The sequence below is a fragment of the Lolium rigidum genome, chromosome 2 (assembly GCF_022539505.1).
Source record: "Lolium rigidum isolate FL_2022 chromosome 2, APGP_CSIRO_Lrig_0.1, whole genome shotgun sequence".
NCBI lineage: Eukaryota > Viridiplantae > Streptophyta > Magnoliopsida > Poales > Poaceae > Lolium > Lolium rigidum.
Genome location: NC_061509.1, coordinates 9,226,084 through 9,249,567, shown reverse-complemented (window position 1 = coordinate 9,249,567; position 23,484 = coordinate 9,226,084). Strand labels below are relative to the sequence as shown.

At 47.2% G+C, this 23,484-nt stretch overlaps 2 protein-coding genes and 1 long non-coding RNA gene across 15 annotated transcripts; 1 reads left to right on the top strand and 2 right to left on the bottom strand.

Moving 5' to 3' along the window:
- Window positions 1-1,070: 1,070 nt before the first annotated feature.
- LOC124691260 (zinc finger BED domain-containing protein RICESLEEPER 2-like) lies at window positions 1,071-5,268 on the bottom strand. The gene is made up of 6 exons (XM_047224533.1): window positions 4,947-5,268; window positions 4,349-4,476; window positions 2,239-4,251; window positions 2,101-2,154; window positions 1,934-2,014; window positions 1,071-1,415 (listed from the first exon to the last, which is right to left on the bottom strand). The coding sequence occupies exons 2-5, from the start codon at window positions 4,470-4,472 to the stop codon at window positions 1,956-1,958; spliced, it is 2,250 nt and encodes a 749-aa protein (XP_047080489.1). The 5' UTR covers window positions 4,473-4,476; window positions 4,947-5,268; the 3' UTR covers window positions 1,071-1,415; window positions 1,934-1,955.
- A 3,866-nt stretch (window positions 5,269-9,134) lies between these two features.
- LOC124691261 (short-chain dehydrogenase TIC 32, chloroplastic-like) lies at window positions 9,135-22,589 on the bottom strand. Of its 3 annotated transcripts, none has more exons than XM_047224537.1 (8): window positions 22,397-22,589; window positions 22,084-22,315; window positions 11,507-11,586; window positions 11,130-11,283; window positions 10,983-11,061; window positions 10,557-10,641; window positions 10,196-10,267; window positions 9,135-9,338 (listed from the first exon to the last, which is right to left on the bottom strand). In XM_047224537.1, exons 1-8 carry the CDS (start codon window positions 22,506-22,508, stop codon window positions 9,157-9,159), a joined length of 996 nt encoding a protein of 331 aa, XP_047080493.1. In that variant the 5' UTR covers window positions 22,509-22,589; the 3' UTR covers window positions 9,135-9,156. The 3 variants fall into 3 exon arrangements, with proteins under 3 accessions (XP_047080493.1, XP_047080491.1, XP_047080490.1); XM_047224535.1 differs by having other exon boundaries at window positions 9,135-9,315; window positions 10,221-10,267; XM_047224534.1 differs by having other exon boundaries at window positions 9,135-9,315; window positions 10,221-10,267; window positions 22,084-22,589.
- Window positions 16,485-20,845, top strand: LOC124691262. 11 transcript variants are annotated; one of them, XR_006998872.1, is made up of 7 exons: window positions 16,485-16,597; window positions 16,701-16,762; window positions 16,842-17,184; window positions 17,260-17,322; window positions 17,399-17,614; window positions 17,682-18,195; window positions 18,330-20,845. It is a non-coding gene; the product is annotated as an uncharacterized LOC124691262 (long non-coding RNA). The 11 variants fall into 11 exon arrangements; XR_006998880.1 differs by having other exon boundaries at window positions 16,842-17,614; window positions 18,330-18,403; window positions 19,413-19,485; window positions 20,320-20,845; XR_006998875.1 differs by having other exon boundaries at window positions 16,842-16,909; window positions 16,993-17,614.
- Window positions 22,590-23,484: the final 895 nt, after the last annotated feature.

The following is a 23,484-nucleotide window of genomic DNA, read 5'->3' as shown; positions in this document are numbered from 1 at the left end:
AGGCTAGATGTAATTGCTATATTAGTAATATTTATATATGCTCTTTGTTGAAAAACCAAGAAGCTAGGGTAGTATGCAAGTATCGGCAACAATTAAAGTGACGTCCCAACATCCTACAGACAGCAACCACGAGATATAACGTCAAGCATCAACCAAGAGATCAAACACGGGTCGAAACGTTTCGATTACGGCTGGCAGTATACCACACAATCCCATCTCCCAGAATGTATAGAGTTCGTCTGGAAGATAGTACACCATACAGCAAACGCGGCCGTAAAAGACGGCTACTGTCACCCCTCGAGATGAAGTCGGGGCAAACCAGAAAGGCTTTACCACTGGATGCTAAGAGCGAAATCTCGTGTCTAGGTACATACAAACAAGACACCAAACTACCTGATGTGGTTCACAAGATAAAATTCGGAGACCATCTTGGTGCAGCATCACAGCACAATTCACAGAAGACCTCACGTGTGTTTCCTCCACAGAGATCAAATTTTCTGCTTCACTATGATTCTGTTCAAGTTTAGTCAGGTTGTGTACATTGCAACATAACACCGCGTTCCTCCCACCATCTCATCATATCTTTAAAGAGCACTAAGCTCCCAGGGTTGCGACGAGCTGTGGTTCATCCTCGTGTCGAATCTTCATTTGTCGACACACGCGTTTCTTCTGAGAGAAGCGTTTCGGTTTCGTTTTGACTTCCTCTTCAAGATGGGATTGGGTCGGCCCGGACCTGGCCCCGGACCTGGCCCCGTGGCCCCAAGGCCAATAAGGGGAGCCGTGGGTCGGCCCATTTCAGAGAAAGGTCCTGGCCCCATTGACCCATTGGGTCATCAAGGCCGACCCAAACGGCCAGTCCACGCGCGCCAATTCGCTGATGTTCCGTCATTGTAAACGCTCAACTGCTTGTCTGCTTCACTCGTGTGCTGATGTTTTTTGCTGAAAAGTCTGATGGACAGCTTGCTGAGAAGTGAGAACATCCAGTGCAGTATTTCTGGATGTACAAATACGATGCATAAGCTTTTATTTATACAAATAACATTGTCCAAATAAATTACTATGAAGCAAACTGCTAGCTAACCAGAGATGATAATATAATATAAATAAGTTACAAGCGAGCCAAAAAATAGTGGTTACAGGTTACTAACATGATGAAATCTACTTCTTCAGATTTTGATTCTGGATATGACAAAATGCTGGGGACGGAGGAAAGATATATATAGCACACAGCAAACTCACGGCATCAATCTAGAACCTGATAGCAAAGTCACATCATCACAACACAACACAACAAATTTCTTCCGTCTAAGTTGTGACTACATTTATTCACTGTTAACTCTCAGTTCCTCATGTGAATGCTTCATCATCAGGTGAAGGTTACCATCCGCTCTCCCACATGCTTCAATACTTGTCATCTGAACTCATCAGGAAATGGTAAAGAAAACTTCAGTAAACATCGAGAAGAATATTTTTACTACCAAACAAGGAATTGATAACATAAGAAGCAAGACATGACATTCAGTATGCCTGGTACAAGATATGTCATCAGCAGATAGGGAAAGGATGATCAACTTGTTTTAGATCAACTATTAACCAACTAGGGAACGCAAAGTAATGTCCAGTTGAGGCTCAGATTCGATTAAGTACGACAACATAGCTATATATATTGCCTCAGTCATCAAAGTAAACTTCAGAGTTCAGAGAGAGAGAGATGAGACAACAAAATATATATACTAGCAAATAAAATCTATCTACCTAAACTTTGGTCGAATTACATGAATTACTAAATTAAAATCAATCTATCTAACTCAGTCGTCGAAGTAAACTTCAGAGTTCAGAGAGAAATCAAGAAACATGAATCTGTGATGTCAGGTTCAAACAGAAAATAGACTGGTTGGGTCGTGCAGCTGATTAGGCAACTTGAATTTCTTACATTCTAGATTGTCTTGGAGAAGCTACTGCCCATTGTTCCCACGGGTTTGCGGAAAGACTTGAAGATTACTGTCATCATCATCTGCAATTATCAAAAAACAGTCAAGTACAGAGATAAAGTATGTTGCAGCAGTGAAGAGAAAACCAATACAGGGACATGTCAAATACCTTCCAACTCCGTTATTATGTCATGAACTGAAGCCATGCTACGCTCAGTATTAGCTGCAGAAAAAATGGTCATTTGATGATTTTGTAAACTTTAATCATTAATTAGAACAAAAAAGAGCTTCTGTCTTATAGCTTTACCTGTGGCTCTTATCCAGTCTTGTAGGCAAACAAGCGCTTCAGCTGTTTTAGGAGTCATTCGACTTCGAAAATCTGATAGTACTCTTTTTCCTGTGCTAAAAGCCGACTCAGATGCCACCGTAGAGGCAGGGGCCGCCAAGATATCTGCTGCCATACGACTCAACGTTGGGTATTCAGCTGAATTTGTCTTCCACCAAGAAAGGATATCGAAATGATCGGTTCGACGGATGGGAACCTTTGACAAGTATGAATCAAGTTCTGAAGAATCCACATTTGTTGATTGAGCACTTTCGATGATATGGTTGTCCCAGTCAGCCATGGGGTCATCACTTACAACCACTTCATCATCACCTCCTTGAGTCATGGGGTTTGAATTAGAACCATTCAATTGAAGGTATTCCTTGAACATCTCTTGAAACAAATTTTCTACTTTAGCAATCATTGCTTCAGCTTCATCACCAAATTCCGAGCGAAATCGATATTTAATGTATCTCAGCTTGAACTGTGGATCCAAAATCACAGGAATGCAAAGGTTTAACCATGACAGCTTCCAGTATCTCTTTAGCTTTCTCTTCATGTACATGACAACATCACCAAACTTACTGTTCTCTTCATAATGTTGGTGCTCCAATGTGTGCTTTACTTTCCAAATTTCATGGAAATACAAGTTAGCAGTAGGGTACTTTGTGCCTGATACCACATTCGTGGCTTCATAGAATACTTTTAGCAACCTGCAAATAGCATCAGCGTTTTCCCAATCCTCGGATGATGGGTTGAAGGGGTAATTTTTATCTTGAATAGCCAATGAACTGAACACTGCACGATACTCTCTCGCGATATCAATCATGATGTAGGTTGAGTTCCAGCGGGTTGGAGTATCAAGGCTTGGCCATTTGCCACAAGATATGCCTACTTGCTCAACTATTTCTTCAAACTTTTCTTTTCGTGTTTGTGAGCTTCGGATGTATTTGACACTGTCACGTATTTTGCTGATCATGGGGTCAAGAAAATCCAACCCAGCTTGGCATATCAAGTTGATTACATGTGCAGCACAACGTTGATGGAACAACTTGCCACCTCCAAGTAACATCTTTTTGTCCAACAAATGCTTCTTTAGTAACTTCATCATTGCACCATTGTTGGATGCATTGTCAAGCGTCATCGCAAATAATTTATCTTCTATGTTCCATTCCCTTATAAAATTCACCATGACGTTGAACATAGCAACTCCTGTGTGAGGTGTCTCCATGGCAGCAAACTTGACAATTCTTTTCTGCGGCTTCCAGTCATGACCAATAAAGTGTGCAGTAATGCATATGAACCCAATTGTTCTATTGGATGTCCACATGTCCGAGGTTAATGATATCTTGGATTTAGAGTGTCTAAATATAGCTTGTAGGCTGCACATCTCTTCCTTGAATGCTTTCAGGCAGTCCTTTTTTATTGTTTTCCTACAGACCATTTTGAAACTTGGATTTAAACTAGAGACGAACCTTCTAAATCCATCATACTCCACCAGTGAGAATGCCAATTCATGCAACACTATCATCCTCATGAGCTCTCTACGTGCCAATGCCTGATCAAATGTCCAATGCCCTATTGAAACTCCATCAGGGCTCATGATGGAAGCACTCAACTGGCCAGAAACTCGAAGAACCTTCTTTCTTTCCTTGCACCTCTTCAAATGTTTGCGCAGTGAACTTGTTCCATGTTTACGCTCAGCACAAATATTCCTTGCACAATGTTTGCACTCAGCAGCTATCACTATCCCATCAACACGCTTAGGCTCATATTCTCTCCAGACTTTGGACAAAAATTTTCTTCCCTGTTCAGAAAATGTTCCCATGTCAACATCCTCATCTCCTTCCTCTTCATCAGCAAAATCTTCCTCTGCTTCGTCTTCATCATCATCATCACCCTCTTCTTCTTCCTCTTCTTCATAGTCGACATCTTGTTCGTCGGCATCATCTTCTTCCAAATCATCCATTTCAGTATCACGTGCAGACCAAGCCGCTAAAAAAAAGATTAAAGAGTTAACATTGCAGTTACATAAGAACTAATCAACTCTTAAGTTGCATCCGTATAAAAGAAAGATTGACAAAACGCTCACCAACATAAGCTCTAGTGCGGTTTATCAAAGAAGGAGACAGCACAGGCCCAGTCCTTGTTGCACCAGATATCAATATTGAGGTACCACTTTGTTGAGCTTCATGATTCCCTTCTTCCAATTCCATGTTTCTGATCAGAGGGAAATATAGGAACATTACAGAGCAAGTATGTAGGAGGTAACATCAGTATACGGTACATGTACTTAGACAAATCTGCTTTGCACTTTCAGGTGTTCATGCATTTAGACAAATAGTACTAGACGGTAACAATTATAATGGTTATTTGCAGGACCTGTGACTAATTGCAGGACAAGTTGGAAGAGTCCAGTAAAAATTACACATATAAGTATCATCAGTATAAATACATGCCCAGCAAATCTACATGAGCTTTGCCATCTTAACCGAGAGGAGGCATGATTAACTCATTGGAAGCTAGTACACTGCAGTTTACAATGCTACTAGAGAACAACTTCTATGTCATATTCATACTAAAAAAGAAAATACAACTGAACAATTTCAGGCCAACCATGATCTACTAAGCTGAATCAAGAAGCACATCAGCCACAACCAAGAGACGGGGCATGTGGGGGAAATTCTCACCTGTGCTTTGCAGCGCAGCAGCGGCTAGTGGAAGGGGAAGGTCACCAGAGCAGCACAAGACGGAGAAGGAGCTGGACGGGTGAGAGGGCCGGCGAGAAGGACGACGAGTTGGAGGGTCGAGACTCGAGAGAGACGACGACGGCGATGAGCTGGAAGGCGAGAGGGACGGTGAGGACGATGGCGAGCTGGACGTCCTGGACGGTGAGGAGGAGCCAAGAGGGAGGAGCCGGGGACAGCGCCGCCGCAGCAGAGATGGAACCGTGGCCCGACGGGATGGCGCCGCCGTAGAGAGGGGTCGGGGCCTCGGGGGCGGCGACTAGGGCGTCCAAGATTGGGTCGACCCTGGGGAACCAACGGGTCAACAGGTGTCGGCCCTGTTGGACCGATTTCTAAACGAGGCCGACCCAGCCGACCCAACGGCCTCGAAATTTTGGGTCGGGCCAGTGGCCCGACGGGTTGACCCGGACCGATCCCATCTTGACTTCCTCTTTTGTTCCAGACTCGGTAACCGACTCGACGACCTAGAAGAATCCACCGTCTCCAATGTTTCTAGATCTCCCTCATTTTCTATCCTCGCCATCGCCCTCTTTACTTCCCGGCGATATGCTTTTCACCAGCTTGCACGCCTCCACCTTCTCCGGTCACATTTTGTCCCACTGCTCTCCATGGGAGAAGGGAATTTCTATCCACCTTCGGTGCTACGAACACTGGCGGTGTCCAAGAAGAACCCCTCTGCCAATCGCTGAGAAGAACCCCTCCCTGAAGACGGCAAGGCGCGGGTGGAAGAGGCCGGTGCACAAGCGCCTCTACGACTACAAGATTAGTTGAGTGGATCATAGTCTACACACAGCAGGGATTCTTCTCGGCCGTTCCTCCTCAGCTTGGCCGGTTCATATCCTTCTCCGGTAAGTCTCCTCCGCGTACCTTCCTTCAAGCAGCTGGGTGTGCGTGGGGTTTATTCTATGCTAATCTTTGCACCATCGTGTTTCCTGTTCCTGGAAACACTTCTCTTTAGATTGGAGTGCTACTGCAAATAACAAGAGGGATACATCCTGTAAACGGTTCTTTTTTACGATTGGAGCTCTACTGTTAATAAGAGCAATAAACATTGGCGTGGGGTGGGGATTAGATCTGTAATTGGAGATTTGCTCACGGTTTCAAAGGCTTAAAAAAATTTCAATCGATGAGCAGAGCCAAGAATGATTAAGATTCCATTGTGTATTTTCTTTTGTAAAACAAGAGTGTTTTCTTTCTTAGGTGAAGTGTATTTTCCATCAAGGAAAATGATATTGAAATAGGTTTTCATATTTTGTAGTCAATGGCATTCTAAATCCTTTGACCCCACAAGGCATTCTAAATCCATTCAATCCAGTCTATGGCATTTGTTACTACGCTTCATTGTTTCTGAACTTTGCTATTTGTTCATGTAATCTCCAAGTTCAAAATAACTCTGTTGATCAGATGTGGGCTCTGTTTAATTGGTTCATGGGAATTTCCGAGTGTCTGATCCATTTGGTAGCAGCCTACTCTGAGAACTTCACATTCCTTGCCTACTGATGTAGGGAGTATGAGCCTAAAACTGAACATGTCATGACCATTTTGATCGGGAAAGTGTATTCTTACAAGTTTATGGTTTGATTAGAAGTTTTGAAGGATTAACTTATTTGCTTGGGTTGTAAGTACAATGTGGCTATCTTTGTAGTTATTTAGGAGCCATGCTCCGTGTCTAGACAACCTCCAGAATATGAGATTTGCAAGTTAGAGAAGTTTTATCTCCTGAGGATAAAAGTTAGCAACCTCCCCTAAAAATAATCACCTTAAATGTCTTCTGGCTTCTATTTCAAGAAACGTATTTACACGAGGGCAGACTAATTATATGATATGACATATTCATATGCCCCCGGTCATTATTTCGCGTTGGCTGATGTTTTCCAGCAGTAGGAGTACCCATCAGATAGTTAAGTCAATGATTTCGTTTTTGTTCTTCAGTTTCGTGTGTTCACTGATTTTTTTATGATTAGTTATCATCTTATAACAAAGAGAGGCATGCTATGCACAGCGATTTGTACTTCAGATATTAGTATTGATGTTATAGATCAGGGATCCTAATTAGCTTATTCCTATATCACAAATATCACTATATCTCATGAACAGTTATGCTCTATACCACAATTGTTGATGTCACGTCCGTAATTGTTCTGAATTATCTTTGCAACTCCATTGATTAATTAATTACTTATATATTCTTACCTATAAGAAATAAAGAATATTTTGTTCTTCCACCCACATTTTTACTGCAGCAGCTGGTAAAAGGATGACATCATTTGCAACACCATCAAAAGTATGGCTTCAAATGTATTACATTACTCGAAAGGCTTGCCAGTCACTATCTATGTTGTGAGTTGTGACTAGCTAAATCATGATAGTTGCAGTTCACAACAGGTGTGTTATGACTGTTGTGCTCTGCACACGAATGTCACCTATGAATGTGTAAATGTGAACATTTTAGTTTTCATTGCCATGGTGGAGCTACTATTATTTTCCTTTTTCACGTATATGTACGAATTCAGTTGGGTAACCCAATGTCCATAAGTTGTTTATTATTCTGAAGATAAAATGGACATATGTTAGATATCAAGGTTGTTATGGCTGGAAATTTTAAGGTGGTCACTGAGATTTCAGCTAGATAATTTCACACAACACATACTGTATCTTACAATCCTATTTTTGTTTCCGCGCCATGAATGTTGTAAAGTGGCTATGTTTATCCTCCCATGCAGTGCAATGACAGAATACTGAGCCTATGGTGCCTGAAATCCCATGGAATTTTCTTCACCTACAACTAACTGCATTCCAATCAATATTGGTACTTCGGTGTGGAATTTAGCCATCATCCTGAATGCCCTTTTATTCCGACTCATAGCATTTTGTATATAATCTTCTATGTCAATCCTGCCTAGATATCTCACGCAATAGAGACCCTTAGAACCATTACGGTACCGTTGCTCATTCCACACTTCCGTTGATTAGGAAAACTAATGGTTCAAACCATCTTATTATCGTTGTATCCTCCTAGGAGAAAGCTTTGGTCACAAGAATACTTGCATATATATACCTGGAATCTGAGATATTGCTTGATGTAAACTGCCATTATAGTAGGCAGTGCAGTAAAAGGGCCAGAATTTATATTCTTCTTAATAATGGTAATATTCTCTCATGATTTAATGGTTTTGTTTTCAGATCATAAACCACTTTTGTTGAAGGAAGAAACTCAATTTGCTGCCGATGATAGTCATACATAATAGATCCCTTTTCCTGCTGGAAAGAAATTGAAGGGGAGCAGCTCTACACGCAATAAGAAATAAGCGTGAGAGGAAGCAGTGGTCTAACTCTCGGCTCACCGGGATAGATATTATTACAAAAAAAAAGATGGTTATAGTTGTAGAGCAGTTGACAAAGAAGATTGCATGTCGCCTATGTTTTTTTTTTCCTTATTATCATACTTGAGATATGTTGATGTGTGCGTATGATTTAGCATGTCCTGTATTACACATCTCGGGCACTGCAACTTCAGACAACACTTTTTGTTTGCTTCCTTTACATCTGTCCTCTAATTGCACTTTTTTGGAAGTGGATTACACAGCCAAAGCCTTCGTGCTATAGGTATTATTTGTTTGAACTTGCATATAGAAATTTGTTGCTCAGAATTAACTGAGCCAATGCAGTGACTTCTCATATGTCAGATAATTGTGACACCCATGAGTGGAATCATCTCATCCTCCAGGTTTGTCACAATGATTTTGCTGTTTTATTCTTCAGGTTCATCGCCGTGGTCATCTGAAAATTGGGAGAGACCTGTTTTTCACAACGATCTGTAGTTGATACATTAGGTTTAGGTGAATTAGGGGTCCTAATTACCTCATTCCTATACCGCACTATAACAGTTGTGCTCTATACCACAATATACTGTCATTTGTACCACAACAGCCGTTGTTTTGAATTGTCATTGTCTTTGCGGCTCGATTGAGCTATTACTTCTGTTTTATCTTGATTATAAGAAACATAAAATTTTATTTCCACCGAACCATTAAGTGTTGTCATTTGCGTAACGATAGTTGCAAAGAACTGCGCGGCAACGCGCGCTAGGTCCATCTAGTCTCTTATCATATCATATCATCTCCCTCAGTACACGATGAACGTTTTTCAGTTTTCAGGTGGTGAGCTCGACGCTGAAGTCCCAGAGCTTCTTCGCCAGCTCCATGTCCCTGGCCTTCTCGCTAGCCTCGTACACGTTGCTGTCGCTGAAATACTTCCCCGACTCACCCTTTGCGCCCGGGTACAGCGCGACATAGCATGTGGTCGCTGCCCCCTGTTCACAGCACAAACCAAAGGCTCATGTATCAGACAGATCCAGGTAGAAAACCAAGATCGCGGGAATGCAATCTTACGCATAGTCATTAAACTAGTGGCTTGGCGAGATCTAGATTTGTGCTACCAATGTAGTATACAGTATAGTAGTCGTCATCTTGCAGAGACCATACATGCTAAACTAGATCTTCAAGTTTAGGGGCATGTAGCAGAACAGGTGAGGTGCAGCCGTGCAGGTCCCTAGATCGACGCCCACTATTCCAGTTACGACAAGACACAACCCGGAGGCAGCACGAAAAAAATGAAGGCAACGGCCGCATAACAGCAAACTAAAGAATGGTTACTGCCCAATGAACATTAGCATAGCCGTAAACAAATGACTTAGTAAGATCCACAGTTGTGCTATCAATATAGTACAATATGGTAGTGGTCATTTACGGAGACCGTACATGCTAGAGTAGATCTTTAATTTTAGGGGTCTGCAGCTGAACAAGAAGTGGGTTCTTAGATTGCTAAATCTAGGGCAAGAGTGATATAACTATATACTCCCTCCGTCCCACCAAAAGTGCCTCAGCTTTGTCAAAATTTGGATGTATCTACCTACTAGACAGTGTCTAGATAAATCTAAATTTTTACAAAGTTGAGGCACTTTTGGTGGGACGGAGGGAGTATTATCAATCTCTTCACACTGTGCTCCAAAACTAAGGATTTGTATGCCATTTCCAGACAAGTTAAAGCCACCTGGATAACCCCAGGATACAAGTTGGCGACAGAGTAACATAGCAATTATTGATCAACACAATATAACACGAAATGCTACATTTATTGCCTTTTCTTTCCTATTTATGTTCTCTAGTATGATAAAATAAAGACCTGAAGACTGAGAATAGTAGTGCAAAAGTGTACCTGATTAGGATTTTTCAGCACCAATTTACCAAGAGTACGAGTGAGAACTGCATATAATAAAATGATGAGATCAGTCATTACTGCTACAAAATAAGCTACTAACCAATAGAAATCTAATGTTAACCAACAAGTAGAAGTATTGTTTATTTTCACAGCTAGAGGTAATTTGCATCATTTTGATTGATGTCTGTGTTTCTATCTAAATCTTAACATTTATGGCATTCCCTTTTTCTGCTGCTGTGAGTACCATGAGTTATTAAAAGTAAGGAGAAACATGATTCAAGACAATTTCTTCTGTGAAGGCAGAAGTGAGAAATTTCTGTCAAGTATATTTACCATCTATGATACCGTGGTAGCGCAAAAGGTTCGTGATGATACATCCAGGGTGGAGAGAATTTGCAGTGATGTTAACACCCTCTTCCTGTTACATAAACTGTTGTATCATGGTCATGATGATTTCACATAGTTGAGCTGAAACAAAGCTATGTAACATGAAAACGGAACTGAAAACAGACAAAACAAGTTACATGCAAACAGTTTATAAAAGTCTGACACACTACTAGCCTATGAGGTCTCCCCATGGTTACAGTTTACAAAAGTTCTCCAATCGTGTGCAAAACAGCTTGGTTTCTTCAGCATAAGTACTCATGTTGCAAGTTTGGAACGAATACGGACATATAGCACACTGTACCTAACAAACTCGAAACATGGTGCAGTGTCCCAACCACAAAATCTGATGAATGGACACACATTGAAAGATACCTTGAATCTCCTAGCAAGTTCATTAGCATGCAAAATGTTCGCAAGCTTTGACTGCCCATATGCTCCAAAGGTGCTATACCTGCACAGCACAAGATCGAAGATTAATTGAAGAAGGAAACGAGAGGGGGGAAACAAATAATTACATACTCTGCTTCATCATTTATCTTGTCAAATCGGATGCCTTCCTTGTATGTAAACCTGTGGGCTTCAGATGAAACATTGACGATTCTTCCTTCCACGTTTGATTCACGACAGGTCTTCTTCATGGTCTCCAGCAGAAGATTTGTCAAGAGAAAATGCCCTGAATATTATGACACCAGACTCATATTTTACTATGTTGTTGTCTGAAAACATAACACCATCCAAACTTTTGGTAAGGAAGACACCTTTCCATCAGAAACATGGGAGGGTGAGAAGTAAATTTCAATGGTAATAACACTATTGTTCAGATAAAGCGTTGTATATCAGGGTATGTAACTGGTTCGTCATTAGCTAGTCAAGTAGATGTGAGTCCGTAGCTATACCGACATGGTTAGTTGCAAACTGCATCTCTATGTCATCCTTTGAGAGGGTGAAAGGAGTTGCCATCACTCCTGCATTGTTCCTGCCAGAGAAAGCATCATGTGATCAGGGAATGGACTGTACGGTTGCTGTCAAGTTAATCCATGCTGAAGGCCTGGATCGGTCTCCTTACACCGGTCTAGTGCAGGAGATCAAGCAGCTTTATGTCATCAAGGAATAATATGGAGATTGTTTCTATTAGTCGTGAACAAAATACTGTTAGCCGTACTCTGGCAAATATGGGTCGTAGTCACTAGTCAAGCTAGGTCACAAGTTTGGCCCATGTCGGGTCCGGTTCATGTAATGGCATTCTGCCAAAACGATTGTAATATCGCTGCTTGATTAATGGAGATTTCCATTCGCAAAAAGTAATGTAATCAGGGAATGCTATGAGCTGCAAAGTACAGTTGAACAAACATGTGAGCAGCAGAGCATGAAAATACTAGATGTAAATAGGAGATGTTTGTGTTTATCCAGGATTAAGTGTCCTGGTGCAAGAATCGTCATAGGTAGTAGCTATGCAAGTACGTTGGTTGTGGGACAAACTTATTGGACTGTTATAATTGTACAGACTGAACTCATACTGACCGGCATACAGACAAACCTCAGAGCTCATATTGAGAACAAGCAAGTGCGAGTGCACTTGCCCTATCTCACAGCCTCCCACGTACCAGCTTTGGATTTCTTTTGCTTGTTTGTTAGATTTGTTTTTATGCAGAATTGGCTCTGATTCGTTCCGTCCTTCTCTGCACCTGGCGCAGAAATCGCTGCTAAGAGCATCCCCACTCGTTGGCGCTCCCCACGCCCAAATCCGGACGAAACTACCGCCGGATTGGACGAAATTAAGTCGTGGGGAGTACCATATTTCCAGTCGTCCACCCGGAGTTCGGCGGATAGAGTTTAAATTCAAACAAATCGCCGTCCCGCGCTACAAGTACGGGCAGTTGATCGGCAAAAGGAGCAAAAGGATCAGCCACAGATCGGCGATCGGAGGGAAATTACACGGAGACAGGCTCGTCGGCAGTCCCGGCCGGCACGGCGGTGTCCGACGGACCAGTTTCCTCACACGCCGAAGCGGCTGCGGCGGGCGACGATGAAGCAGCGGCGGCAGTGGACGTCGAAGCAGCCGCAGTCGACGAGGTAGATGGTGAGGTAGACGAGGTAGGAGCCGGCGGAGACGACGTAGTGGCTCGGAGGATGTCGTTGCGGTGGCCCTGGTACCAATTCCTCGTCTCCTCGTCCATCATTTCCATGTCGCCGCCGCCCATGAGGAACGCCAAGTCTGTGTTCCTCTTCTTCGCCGCCACCGTCGTCTTCAGCAGGGCGATCCGGGCGCCTTGGTTGGCGAGCATCTCCCGCCACCTGCCGTCGAACTTGTCGTTCCTCCCGTCGGCGTGCGATCTCAAGTCGGCCCAGCACTTGTCGATCGACGCCTGCATCCTGTCGGCGGGATTGTCCGTCCGTTTGAGCTCTTTCTGCTTCTTCTGGCCGAGCTCAGGGCGCCCTTCCGCCGCGCAAGCCGGCGGAGCGTCGGGGTTGTACTGCTCGGTCTTGCTTTTCGAGAGGGACGTGCGAACTTCCTTCCACTTCTCGCACTTCTCGAGGCGGGCGTAGACGTTGAGGAACTTGAATTGCAGGCCGGTGTCGTCCGTGTACATGTCCAAAGCTCGGCGCAGCTGGGGAAAAAAGAGCACGGCGATACGGGTCAGCTAACGACGATGTACCTCGGTGGTGTAGGGCCGGCGGATCATACCCTTTGCTCCATGTCGTGGCCGCTGATCGGCCGTTTGTCGATCTCCTCCTGTACGCCGTGCCATTTGCTGCACGCCGTCTGCATGATCCCCCAATGGGTGGCCATTGCCTTGTCTCCCGGTACACGTTCATGTTCGTCTTGTTGAAGTAGGGATCGACGAGCTTGCGTTCCTCGTACGCCTGCCTCACTCGAAACCAGTATGTGTCGAACGACTGATTGGCCCCGATTATGCCGTTCGTGGACACGGTCATCCAAGCTTCGGCGAGGCACTCCTCTTCCTTCGGCGTCCATTTGATACGCGGTTCGGCAGGTGACGAGTCCTTCTTCCTCTTCTTCTTCCCCTTCGACGAGGTTGGCGCCGGCTCGGTTGGCTCTTCTTCTTCCTCGCCTTCTTCTTCGACGGCTTGGCTTCCGTCGGCAACATCCTCCCGATGCTCCTTGCGCGCCGCCACGGCTGCCGTCGCCCTCGTCTCCTCTTGCGTGAAGAACCCCGGGCACGCAGCGGCGGCGGTCATGAAGAACCCCGGGCTCGCAGCGGCGGCGGCGGAGCCGGAGGTGATCATCTCGTGGATCTCCTCTTCGTTCGGCGCCGCCATCGCACCGAACGCGAGCGGCCCTCGTCGCAGGGCCGGCGAGGTGCCCTCGAACAGGCCGCCGCCGACGCCGACGTCAAGCTCGGGCGGCGACGGTGTGGGCTTGGACGGTTGGACGTAGGCGCCCTCTTGGAACACGGCGGTCGGCGACGGCGAGTACAGCGAAGGCGAGAAGGAAGACGGGGAACTTGTTGTACCTTGCGTCGGCCATTGGCCGGGGAACACGCCGCCGCCGCTGTAGGCCATGCTGATTAACCTCAAGTGTTCGTCTTGGGCCGCCTCCGCCGACCTCTTGGCGGCGGCTCTTTTCACCCTCTCCGCCCTGGCGCTTGTTTCCACGTCGCGCCGTTTCTCGTCCGCCGCCCACTCGGCGTTCGACATGCCCGGCGGCTTCGTCTTCTTCTTCCGCATCTTCCTCGCCGGCGCCTTCGGCGGCATTGTGGTGGACGAGAAGACGAGGAGGAGAGTGGTGGTGGACGAGAAGACGCCGCCAGGAACTGGAGCTGGAAGACGAGGAGATTGGGGGATTTCGGCGGGAGAGAATGGGGATATGCAAGCAAATTGGAGGGAATGGGGAAATGCAAGCAAATTGGAGGGAAAATCACAGGATTTGGTTTTCCAGTCGCCGACTACGCGGGTCCACACGCCGTTTCGCGCGCTTTCGTTTCGTCCGGAGTCCCCGAGCGCGCCCGGGGGCCGGGGTTGGCGTGGGCTCGCCGGATGGATTAAGGGCCAAATCCGGACGAAAACGAGGAACCGGGGGCGCGACTGGGCCGAATTTCGCCGTCCGGATGGAAAAAACGTCGCTCGGGGGCCTCGTCGGGGGGACGAGTGGAGATGCTCTAAGAGAAATCGTTTGGTCCTTCCTTGCAACTGGGCAGTACCGTGCGTGCTCTTGTTCTACACACTGCACGTGGGACTGGTCCATGCATGGTCCACTTGTCATTCTTTTTTGTGTGTCATGTTTGAGGTCCCTGTGCTTCGCGTCGGGCGCGCTGCGCGCTACAAGTGGACGAGCCTGCCAGCGTCCTTTTCTCGGTTCGCTGTGTAAACGCGAATGTTATCTCCTCTTTGCGTGTAGGTCTACTTAGTTTCTGGGCCCGCGTGTCTGTGTCGTTTTAGCTTGAAAATAAGGTCCAGTGGCCATCTGTTTTGCTGCGCGTGTACAGAGCCTTAGGACATCTCCAACCGCGCGACCCAAACCGCGCCCGCGCGTCCGTTTGGGTCGAGCCGGACAAAAACGCGGCCCAGCGCGGGGACGCACCGCAAAAGCGGACGGCCGCGGCGTCCGGAACGACGCAAACCCGGCCCAAATCCGGGCTAGGTTTGCGTGGCCGCGGATGGCACGCGCCGTCCGCTCGCGTCCGCGCGCTGGTCGCCTCGTCTCCCTTGGGCCCACCTGTCGGTGACCGGGGAGACTATTAAATGGGGACTCGGAGGGATCCGGCCCTCCACTCCGGTCCCCGCTCCACTCCCCGAGCAAAAACCGCCGCCATGGCCCCGAGCGACGGTTCGCTCCCGGAGCGAACGACGACGAGGCCGGCAGCGAGCCGGCGTCGGCCGCCGGCGCCGCGGGCCGGAGGGAACCGCGGCGGCCTCCACATCGGAGAGGCCGCCCGCGGCGGTGCGGCATTGCCGCAACCGCCACCTCTCCTCATCGAGCCCAAGCCGGAGTCCTCGGAGGAGGACCCGGACCTCCGCGCCGCCCTGATCATCTCGGCGGCGGAGGAGGAGGCGAAATGGCCGCAGCTCCATGCGGCCATTCGCGCCTCCGAAATGGAGGAGGCGGCGCGGCGGGAGGTGGAGGAGGCGGAGGGCTGGGAGCTCTACGCCCGAGCCCTCCGGGCGCGACGGGAGGAGGAGGAGGAGGCGGCGCGGCGGGAGGAGGCCGGGCGCCGCGCCGGACGAGGACCGCCGCCGAGGAGCGGCGGCGGCGAGAGGACGAGCGGCGGCGCCGAGAGGCCGGGCGCCGCGCCCGGCGGAGAGACAGCAGCGCCTCGGGGAGGAGGCGCCGCTCCGTGCGTCGGCACGGCGCCCGGTGGCTCCGGACCCCCACTCGCCGTGGGAGGAGGCCCTGTGGTCTCCGTGGCCGGAGTCCCGGCGCGCTCCGGCCACGACAGCGCGTCGCCGCCCGGGGTGGACGACGACGACGTCGCCGACGACGCCCACGGGGGCTAGAGCGGCGCACCGGCGGCCACCGCGCCGCCGACCAAACCCTAATAGAGGGTTTTTAGTATTAGTTTAAATTTAAAAGCCCATATAGGGGCTTCTTTTGTTAGTTATTTGCCCAAAATAGGGCTATGTATAAATTTGCCCAAAATAGGGCATATGTTTTAATCAAATTTCGTTTAAATTTGTTTTTTTTCTTTTATTTTCGTGTTTTCGGATTATGCGATGCGTCCGCGCGTTGGGCGCAGCGCGCGACCCAAACGGACACGCGGACGCGGGCTGCTGTCCGTGTGTCCGGCCGGCGACCCAAACGGCCCAAAACGGACGGCCCAGCGCGTCCGTTTGGGTCGCGCGGTTGGAGATGCCCTTATAATCCTTTCTCTGGCCCCGTCCTTTCCCAGACGCACCCGATTGTCCTCTCCTGCTTTCGTCTTGCTCGAGCTGAGCCGCCGGGATACTGCAGGCCTGCAGCCTCCTGTCCGCAGCTGTTTCGTGAGCCAGGGAAGGATTGGGTTGAGGTGTTCCTTGTTTCTTCTTGGGTATTTCAGCTTTGTTCTTTTCTCAACCGTGTTCATCTCCTTTTCTTATGTCTGATTCAATGTCGTTTTTTGGGCGAGAACTGATTCTATGTCTCCTTGACAGGCAGCTCTTCGTCGAACTGATCTGAATTTTTGGTCCTGCTTCATTCGCATGTCGTTCGTGAGGTATGCGTCTTACTTTCTCTGCTCAGCACCTCTTGCAAATACTCCCGATGGCTCACCCTGATCGATTTCCCCCTTTCAGATTGATTCCGTCCGTGTATTTCTCCGTCCGCCGCTCGTGCCTTCGACGCTCTCGCTCTTCCTGCCGAGGTTTGCCAGCGTTTCCTCTAGATATTTTTACGGTTGATTTTCATGGTTGTCCCGCATGGTCTGACTGAGGGTGCTGGTTGCAGTTCATGTGTTTGTTGAAATGCCTGTGAGGCGATGATCCAGTTGTAGACGCTTAGTCTGCAGACGATTTTGTGTTTGTGTTCGTTTGCTCGACACATAATTTTTAATGGCCGCGCCCTCTTCTAGCTCGTCACGTTCCTGGAGCGCTGCAGGCCGGCGCGAACGAGTTTCAGCTCGTGTCGCTCTGTTCCATGGTGCGTGTGTCTTCGGTCGTGTTTACATTATTATTGTTTTAGGGTGCCCTTTTCTTACAGTTGTTCTTATGGTAGTTGTCGTTGATCCTCGATATAAGCTGTCTCCTGGGGAAATTGTGGACAGATCACGGTTTGATGGTGCGTGCCCGTCCACCTCTGTTACTTTTCGCTTGGACCCATGTTTGTACCTTGAGCTGACATTGGTGTGGATTAGGCCCCGGTTTTTTCCCTGTTGTCTCGCGTGAATATGGACCGGCTGAGGTGGCTTAGGTGGACAAAAGCAGGTGTGCACTCGCTGTTTGTATTTTTAGGCTTGTTGGTCTGTGTGGCGCTCGCCGTTTCTTCCTTCCACTCCAAGGCCGTTGCCCCTTTTCGACAGCATCCACTTCTAGGAGTCTTTTCAACCTTCAGTACATGGAGTTCCTGAAAGGTAGCTACCTGATTTATCTACCATGCCTTGTGTGTGCGCGTTCTAGGCTTATTTGATTGTTGTACAGGTACGATACCCATGCGTATCTTACCATGGTGCCCCTGATTATCGCTGTCAGTTCTGTGGTGAAGCTCGGGAGCTCCGTGAGGCTGCGCCGTGTCCTATACAGCTTGTGTTGCAAGGGTGGGAAGGTCTGGGCCCCACCCTTCGCTTCACCGCCTCCTTTTCTTGCGGAGCTTCTTAGGTTTGATGGTGAGCAGCCGAGATAGTGCCACATCCGTTGTGCCGCATGGCCGTGGCCACAACGGTGCGACATGGTTAGCCCAATAAGGCGAAGACTGTGATGCTTCGTCTGCTCAAACCACAACCTCGGGAGCAACCAGGACAACTGATTTTTGGCAACCGACGGTCGAGAACAAGAGTTTGTGGACCATCTATTCTCATTCCATTTGGTTCAGATTTCGTTGTTCTTCCCGTTCTCTCTACTGTTCAGACTTAATTTTTTGTTTTGTGCTATCCAGCAGGAAAGCTCAACCAGGGTCCAGGGGATTACGAAGTTCATGCCACTGTGGTCCCTTCAGGTCCTCTTCCTTTTCCCCTCCCCACCTAGGTCAACATTGTAATTATGCATTACTTAAAGGTTAAGCTATGCAATCTGTACCTAATGTAATGTAGTAAAAATAATATTTGGCCTAAAGTTCTAATTCTTAAACAGAACACTCGGTGAAATCATGTGTGAAACTTTGCTGTTTCTACTAGCTGATGAATCCTACAAGCTCTGAGCAAGAGGTTGTCTTTACACATGCCTCCATTTTTACTAGCAGTTTGATAGATTTACTAATTGAATAATATTATTTGAATATTTCACATGAAAATATTTTTGGCGTTTGAGGTTATAATGTATTAATGTTTAATGGAATGAAGATTTAATTCCCAAAATAATTTCACTTAGATAATATTTGCTCAAGATGCATGCTATGAGCACAAAGATAGTTACTCTTTGCAAGCAATGCTACTAGAGGTTGAAAGCTATACATGCATGAATACAGTTTCCTGGAAAGATGCAATTTTCTTTCCATCTTGGAAATTTGGTATCTAGGTTGGTTTGGACACTGACCAAACATGAAACATATTCTGTAAGACCCACCTCTGTTTTAGTGATTATGATTTACCAGTGTCTCAAATAGTTGTGACTTTATTTTTAAAGCTTTCCCTATTGTTAAATCCATTGATGGCCATCCTTAGTTAAATTTAGGTTAAATGTAGGGCCTATGTTTATTGTCTTGCCCATGTAGAACAGTGTGTCTGTGTAAGAATTGATAGATGAAAATTTTCTACTCTTGGAGTATATGTATATGTCTAGGATTTATTGAATGGATGTATTGATGTAAGGCTCCCCTGTTTTTTAGGTTTCTTCATGATTTATCAGTGTCCCATGTCCCAATCAGTAGTGAATTCAGTTTGTGATAGCAACATCTTGGCCGGGTTAGGATATAGAAGAGACTTCTTGTTTTGGTTCCTGATTTTCTCGTTGTTACTTATGTACTCTGACTATAATTTGAGCTGTGGCTTTATCCTGCCAAGTTTGGTATTTTGATCCCAAGTCCCATATGTATTGACTTCTGATGACTTTGTGCACTGATATTTGTCCTCAACTCTCGATAGAAATTACACACACGTTTTTAACCGTTTCCTCTTATTCTGATTCATTGGGTTAGTAAGTTGTATATAAAAACTTAAAGAATAGCTAGCTCCCGGTTGCAATGGCTAAATAATATTCCGAAGATTTTTGTTTCAGATTTCGAGAAAGCTTGCTCATGGTACAGCTGGTAGGACAGGTTCTGCGCCCAGATCAAACATCCCATTCCCAGGTGTGTGAATTTATATTCTTTTATCTTTTATCTTCATCTCTGGCTATTATGAGCAAATTTTGCAATGCACTGTTTGTAACATTGGAGAAAACTATTAACAATTCTGATCAATGGCACATGGTTTATCTTGGCAATTAGTTGAGTTTCTTTCTAAAATGAAATAGGCACTAGCGCTACTTCATGATCTATGTTTTGACAGTTCGATCCCTTATTTTAGATAACCGATATGGATTATTTGAGGAAGTAAACCTTTGAATCACTCTTCAAATAATATGGAGTACGTACTTTGGAGAAATGACGTCATGTATTTGTTCGTTTCATAGAAGATAAATTTATCTAAATAACGATGTGTCTGGGAAGCCTCTTATGAATGGCTGACTGGCTGCATGGTGTTGTTGGCAACCTACGGTCACAATATTTGCATTAAACCAAGAATGGAAACACATTTATGTATTTTCAAGATTCTGTTTGTAGGTATTGCTGCCCATTGCAAACTTTGCTATTTATAATCATACTGCATGTTAGTTAATTGCTTCAACTTTTTGTTTTGTTTTGTAAAGAGCTTCTTGTGCTTAAAATATCTGTTGCTTTATCCTTCCAATTACTGTTATTCAGATCTTCATTTCTGTTTTATATTAGTATTTTTTAGATTATTAAATAATAGTAGGCACTAAAAATCATCTTAGGCCTTAATCAAACGAAGTCATATGTTGGCGCGAGACATGCATATATACACTACTTTCTCTTTTACAGGGTTTTAGCATATAATGTGCATACATACAATTCTCGTTTGCATATATTGTTTGATCCAAGTTACCAATTTAATATATGCAGACCACAATTTTAGTAAAGGCATGCAATGATATGGTAGAACCTCACATTTATAAGAGAACTTTAAAGCTTATAAACATATATATCATTTTTTCTGGCACTTCACATCTCAGCTGCACTGAAAGAGTAAGATAAAGGTGTTTATTTTCCAAGTTTATGATTCTGACTTCTGTGCTTTCACGCTATATTTACAGGTTCTTTTTCTTTTTCTTTCGCAGTTAGTGCACTACATGTGTACCGCTAGGCACTTGACCATGTTGCCAGATTCGGAAGTGTAGTTTTACTGTTGCATTTTAAGAGAATTGTTTGTTGAATTTGTTTTTTGAATCCAGTGCCTCTGTGGTTAATGTACTAATTTTGTTCTGTTCTTGAAGGGATATTAATTGGAACAACCTTGTCTTAGGGTGAAAACTTGCGATTTACCTTTTTTGGGGAATTTTAATCCCTATAGATGTACTATGTAATTGAATACCTTGTATCAAACCCAGAAGTGTTTAAGGCCAGAATCGAAATGAGTATTTGTGGCTCATCTGTGATTGAACCTTCTGTATATTATACCTTTTGTATCAATTTGAGGAGCATTGAATATTGTTGTTTGTGAAAAAACATTGGTACAGAGCATGACAAGAGTGTTGCTATCATGCGTTGAGATTGGGGCGCACAACTCCAGTGAGGAGGCGCCCCATGGGGCGCCCAAAGCACTAGTGCTAATAATTGCCCTGAAACTATCTGCATACAGACAACCAGCTATTACACCCAAACTGATAGTAGGTCAGGGCATCTCCAACGCTGAGACCCAAACGGACGTATATTTTGTCCGTTTGGGTCATCAAACGGACAAGCGGATGTTGCACGGAGGGTCACACACGTCCGGCTCAATTTTAGTCCACGACCCAAAACGGACGAGGCAAGACGAGGCAAGAAGCGGCCGGCGAGGCGTGACGAGGGGCGGCCGGCGCCGCGGCGGCGGCCGGTGCTCGCAGCCGACGCCCGTGCGGCCGGCGTGGCGCGGCGCGGCCCGTGCTCGCGGCGGCGGGCGCGGCCGGCACCCGCGGCGGGGAGGAGCGACGCAGCCGGCGCCCGTGGGCTGCCCCGGCGTGGGCGGAGCCGGCAGCCGCAACAGCGGCGGGTGGCGCGGGCGAAGCTGCAGCGCGCGGGCGGAGCCGCCGGCGCCCTTGCCTTGCCGCCGGAGCTCGTTTCGGCGGCGGCAAACTCCAGCGTGGATGAAAAAAAAAAGCCTAGCACAGAGCGGCGGAGGCCTCCATGCGAAGGCGACGGTGGCAGTGCGCCAGGCGAGCCTTACCACCGGCAGCCATGGGAGCATCCATGGGGAAAAGAAGTCTGAGAGAGGGACAGAGGAGAGAGAGTGGTGTGGTTGGCTTTGTCTCTGGCAACTGGGCCATATGTGGATAGAAACGACCATCCACGCATGTCCTCGTCTGTCCGTGGCCACGCAAAATCTCCTCAAATTTGATTCAGGTTTAGATCGTGCCGGACCTCGCGAACCGTCCGTTTTGCATTAAGGTCTAGGGACGCGTTTTTACCAAAAAGAACGCACGCGGACGTTTTGTGTGCCCGTGTTGGAGATGCCCTCACACCGCAGTTGTAGTACTCCTCGTACAATCAGGGATCTGGAGTTCACTAGTTGAAATCACATTAAATCTACTACCCGGTAGTACAACTCCTAACCGAAACCGAAGGGTCTTTGGCGGAAGCGATTTAACACCAGACTATTAGTACTATGGGAATTAAGAGCAGAGGGTGTACACGAGGATGTTGAGCGGGAGGCCCTTGGCGTTGAAGTCGGCGGCGAACTTGCGCACGGAGGCCATGGAGGAAAGGTCGAGCTCCATGACGTCGAGAGTTGCCGCGGGGTTGTCCGCAAGCACGGCCTGGCGCACGGATTCGGCGGCGGCGAGGTTCCTGGCGGCCATGACGACGTGGGCGCCCCGCGCCGCCAGGACCCGCGCCGTCTCGGCGCCGATCCCGCTCGACGCCCCTGAGGTTGGAACGAACCGAATCGTAATGAGGGGCGGTAGCAAAGGGAAGAGGAAAGCATGCGGGAGGGGAGGGGCGTTACCGGTGACGATGGCGGTGAGGCCTGCGGCGGAGAGGCCTTGGGTGACCTGGTCGGCGGTGGAGGCCCAGGAGAAGCCCGAGGCGCCCTTCCGGCTGAAGATCCACGGCGGCATCGTCGCCTGCGGCAGTGCGGTTACTGATCTCCGGCGGATGAATCAATCAATCTCACGCAGAGAGAGGGGAGTGGGGAAGAAGAGGAGTCCGGCGAAGTCCAGCACCACCCGACCGCCCGACGTGCTGGGCATATTGTATGCGGTGTTGTTCTTGTCAGAGTCAACGCACTCAGTGCGATGCACATGATTCCCAACCGTTTGCCTCCATCGGACCGAAATGCATCCGGTGCCACCTACAGCTGGCGACGCGGATCATCCACGACGATGCAAATCTGGTATAAGGGCATCTCCAGCGGCGCGACGCATTTTAGTGTCCGCGCGCGTCCGTTTACGTCGCGCAGCGGACGCTGAAATGACCGTTTTCGTCCGCGTGTCCGTTTGCGTCTGGGGTTGGCTCCAGCGGCCCGACGCATTTTTTTTTCTTTTTCATTTCAACATACTTCCAAATATTACAAATTGGAAGATTATTTTACACAAACTAATACATAGTTTAGAACATGGTTTACACAAACTAATACATAGTTTGCACCATGGTGGACACAAATATAAATATTTTAAAAATAGAAACCAGTTGTGTTGATTTCCGTATGTTCGCTGCCAAGAAAGAACATTCGAGGGCACACCTAGTCACCCAAACTCGGAAAATCCAGCGGGAGGATTGACGGTGCCCTTGTTGGTTCTACCGATGGCGAACGGACGTAAACCTTCCACTATCGGCTTCGTCCGGCCCGTAGCCGGATTCGCCGCAAAGAAAGAACACTCTACGTTCTAACTATCGGAGTACGACTCGGATTCGCCGATGTGGTAGTGCTCGCGGCAGGCCGTGTCGTTGAAGACCTTGACGACCATCTCACCGTCTCCCTCGTAGAGGAAGGTGAGCCGGCAGCCGGGCTCGAGCGCCGGGTCACGGGCGAACTTGCCCCACCCGGTGTGCAAATACATCTTGCCCCGCCCGTCGAACGGGACCTCCACGGCC

What these genes read in the sequence shown, in the direction of transcription:
- LOC124691260 (XM_047224533.1), bottom strand. Translation starts at nt 4,472, where the DNA reads ATGGAATTGGAAGAAGGGAATCATGAAGCTCAACAAAGTGGTACCTCA. An exon ending in CCGCACTAGAGCTTATGTTG is followed by an intron (nt 4,252 to 4,348) that starts GTGAGCGTTTTG and finishes TCTTTTTTTTAG; the next exon opens with CGGCTTGGTCTGCACGTGAT. An exon ending in CATAATAACGGAGTTGGAAG is followed by an intron (nt 2,015 to 2,100) that starts GTATTTGACATG and finishes TGATAATTGCAG; the next exon opens with ATGATGATGACAGTAATCTT.
- LOC124691261 (XM_047224534.1), bottom strand. Translation starts at nt 22,508, where the DNA reads ATGCCGCCGTGGATCTTCAGCCGGAAGGGCGCCTCGGGCTTCTCCTGG. An exon ending in GTTTGCAACTAACCATGTCG is followed by an intron (nt 11,284 to 11,506) that starts GTATAGCTACGG and finishes CATAATATTCAG; the next exon opens with GGCATTTTCTCTTGACAAAT. An exon ending in AAGATAAATGATGAAGCAGA is followed by an intron (nt 11,062 to 11,129) that starts GTATGTAATTAT and finishes TGTGCTGTGCAG; the next exon opens with GTATAGCACCTTTGGAGCAT.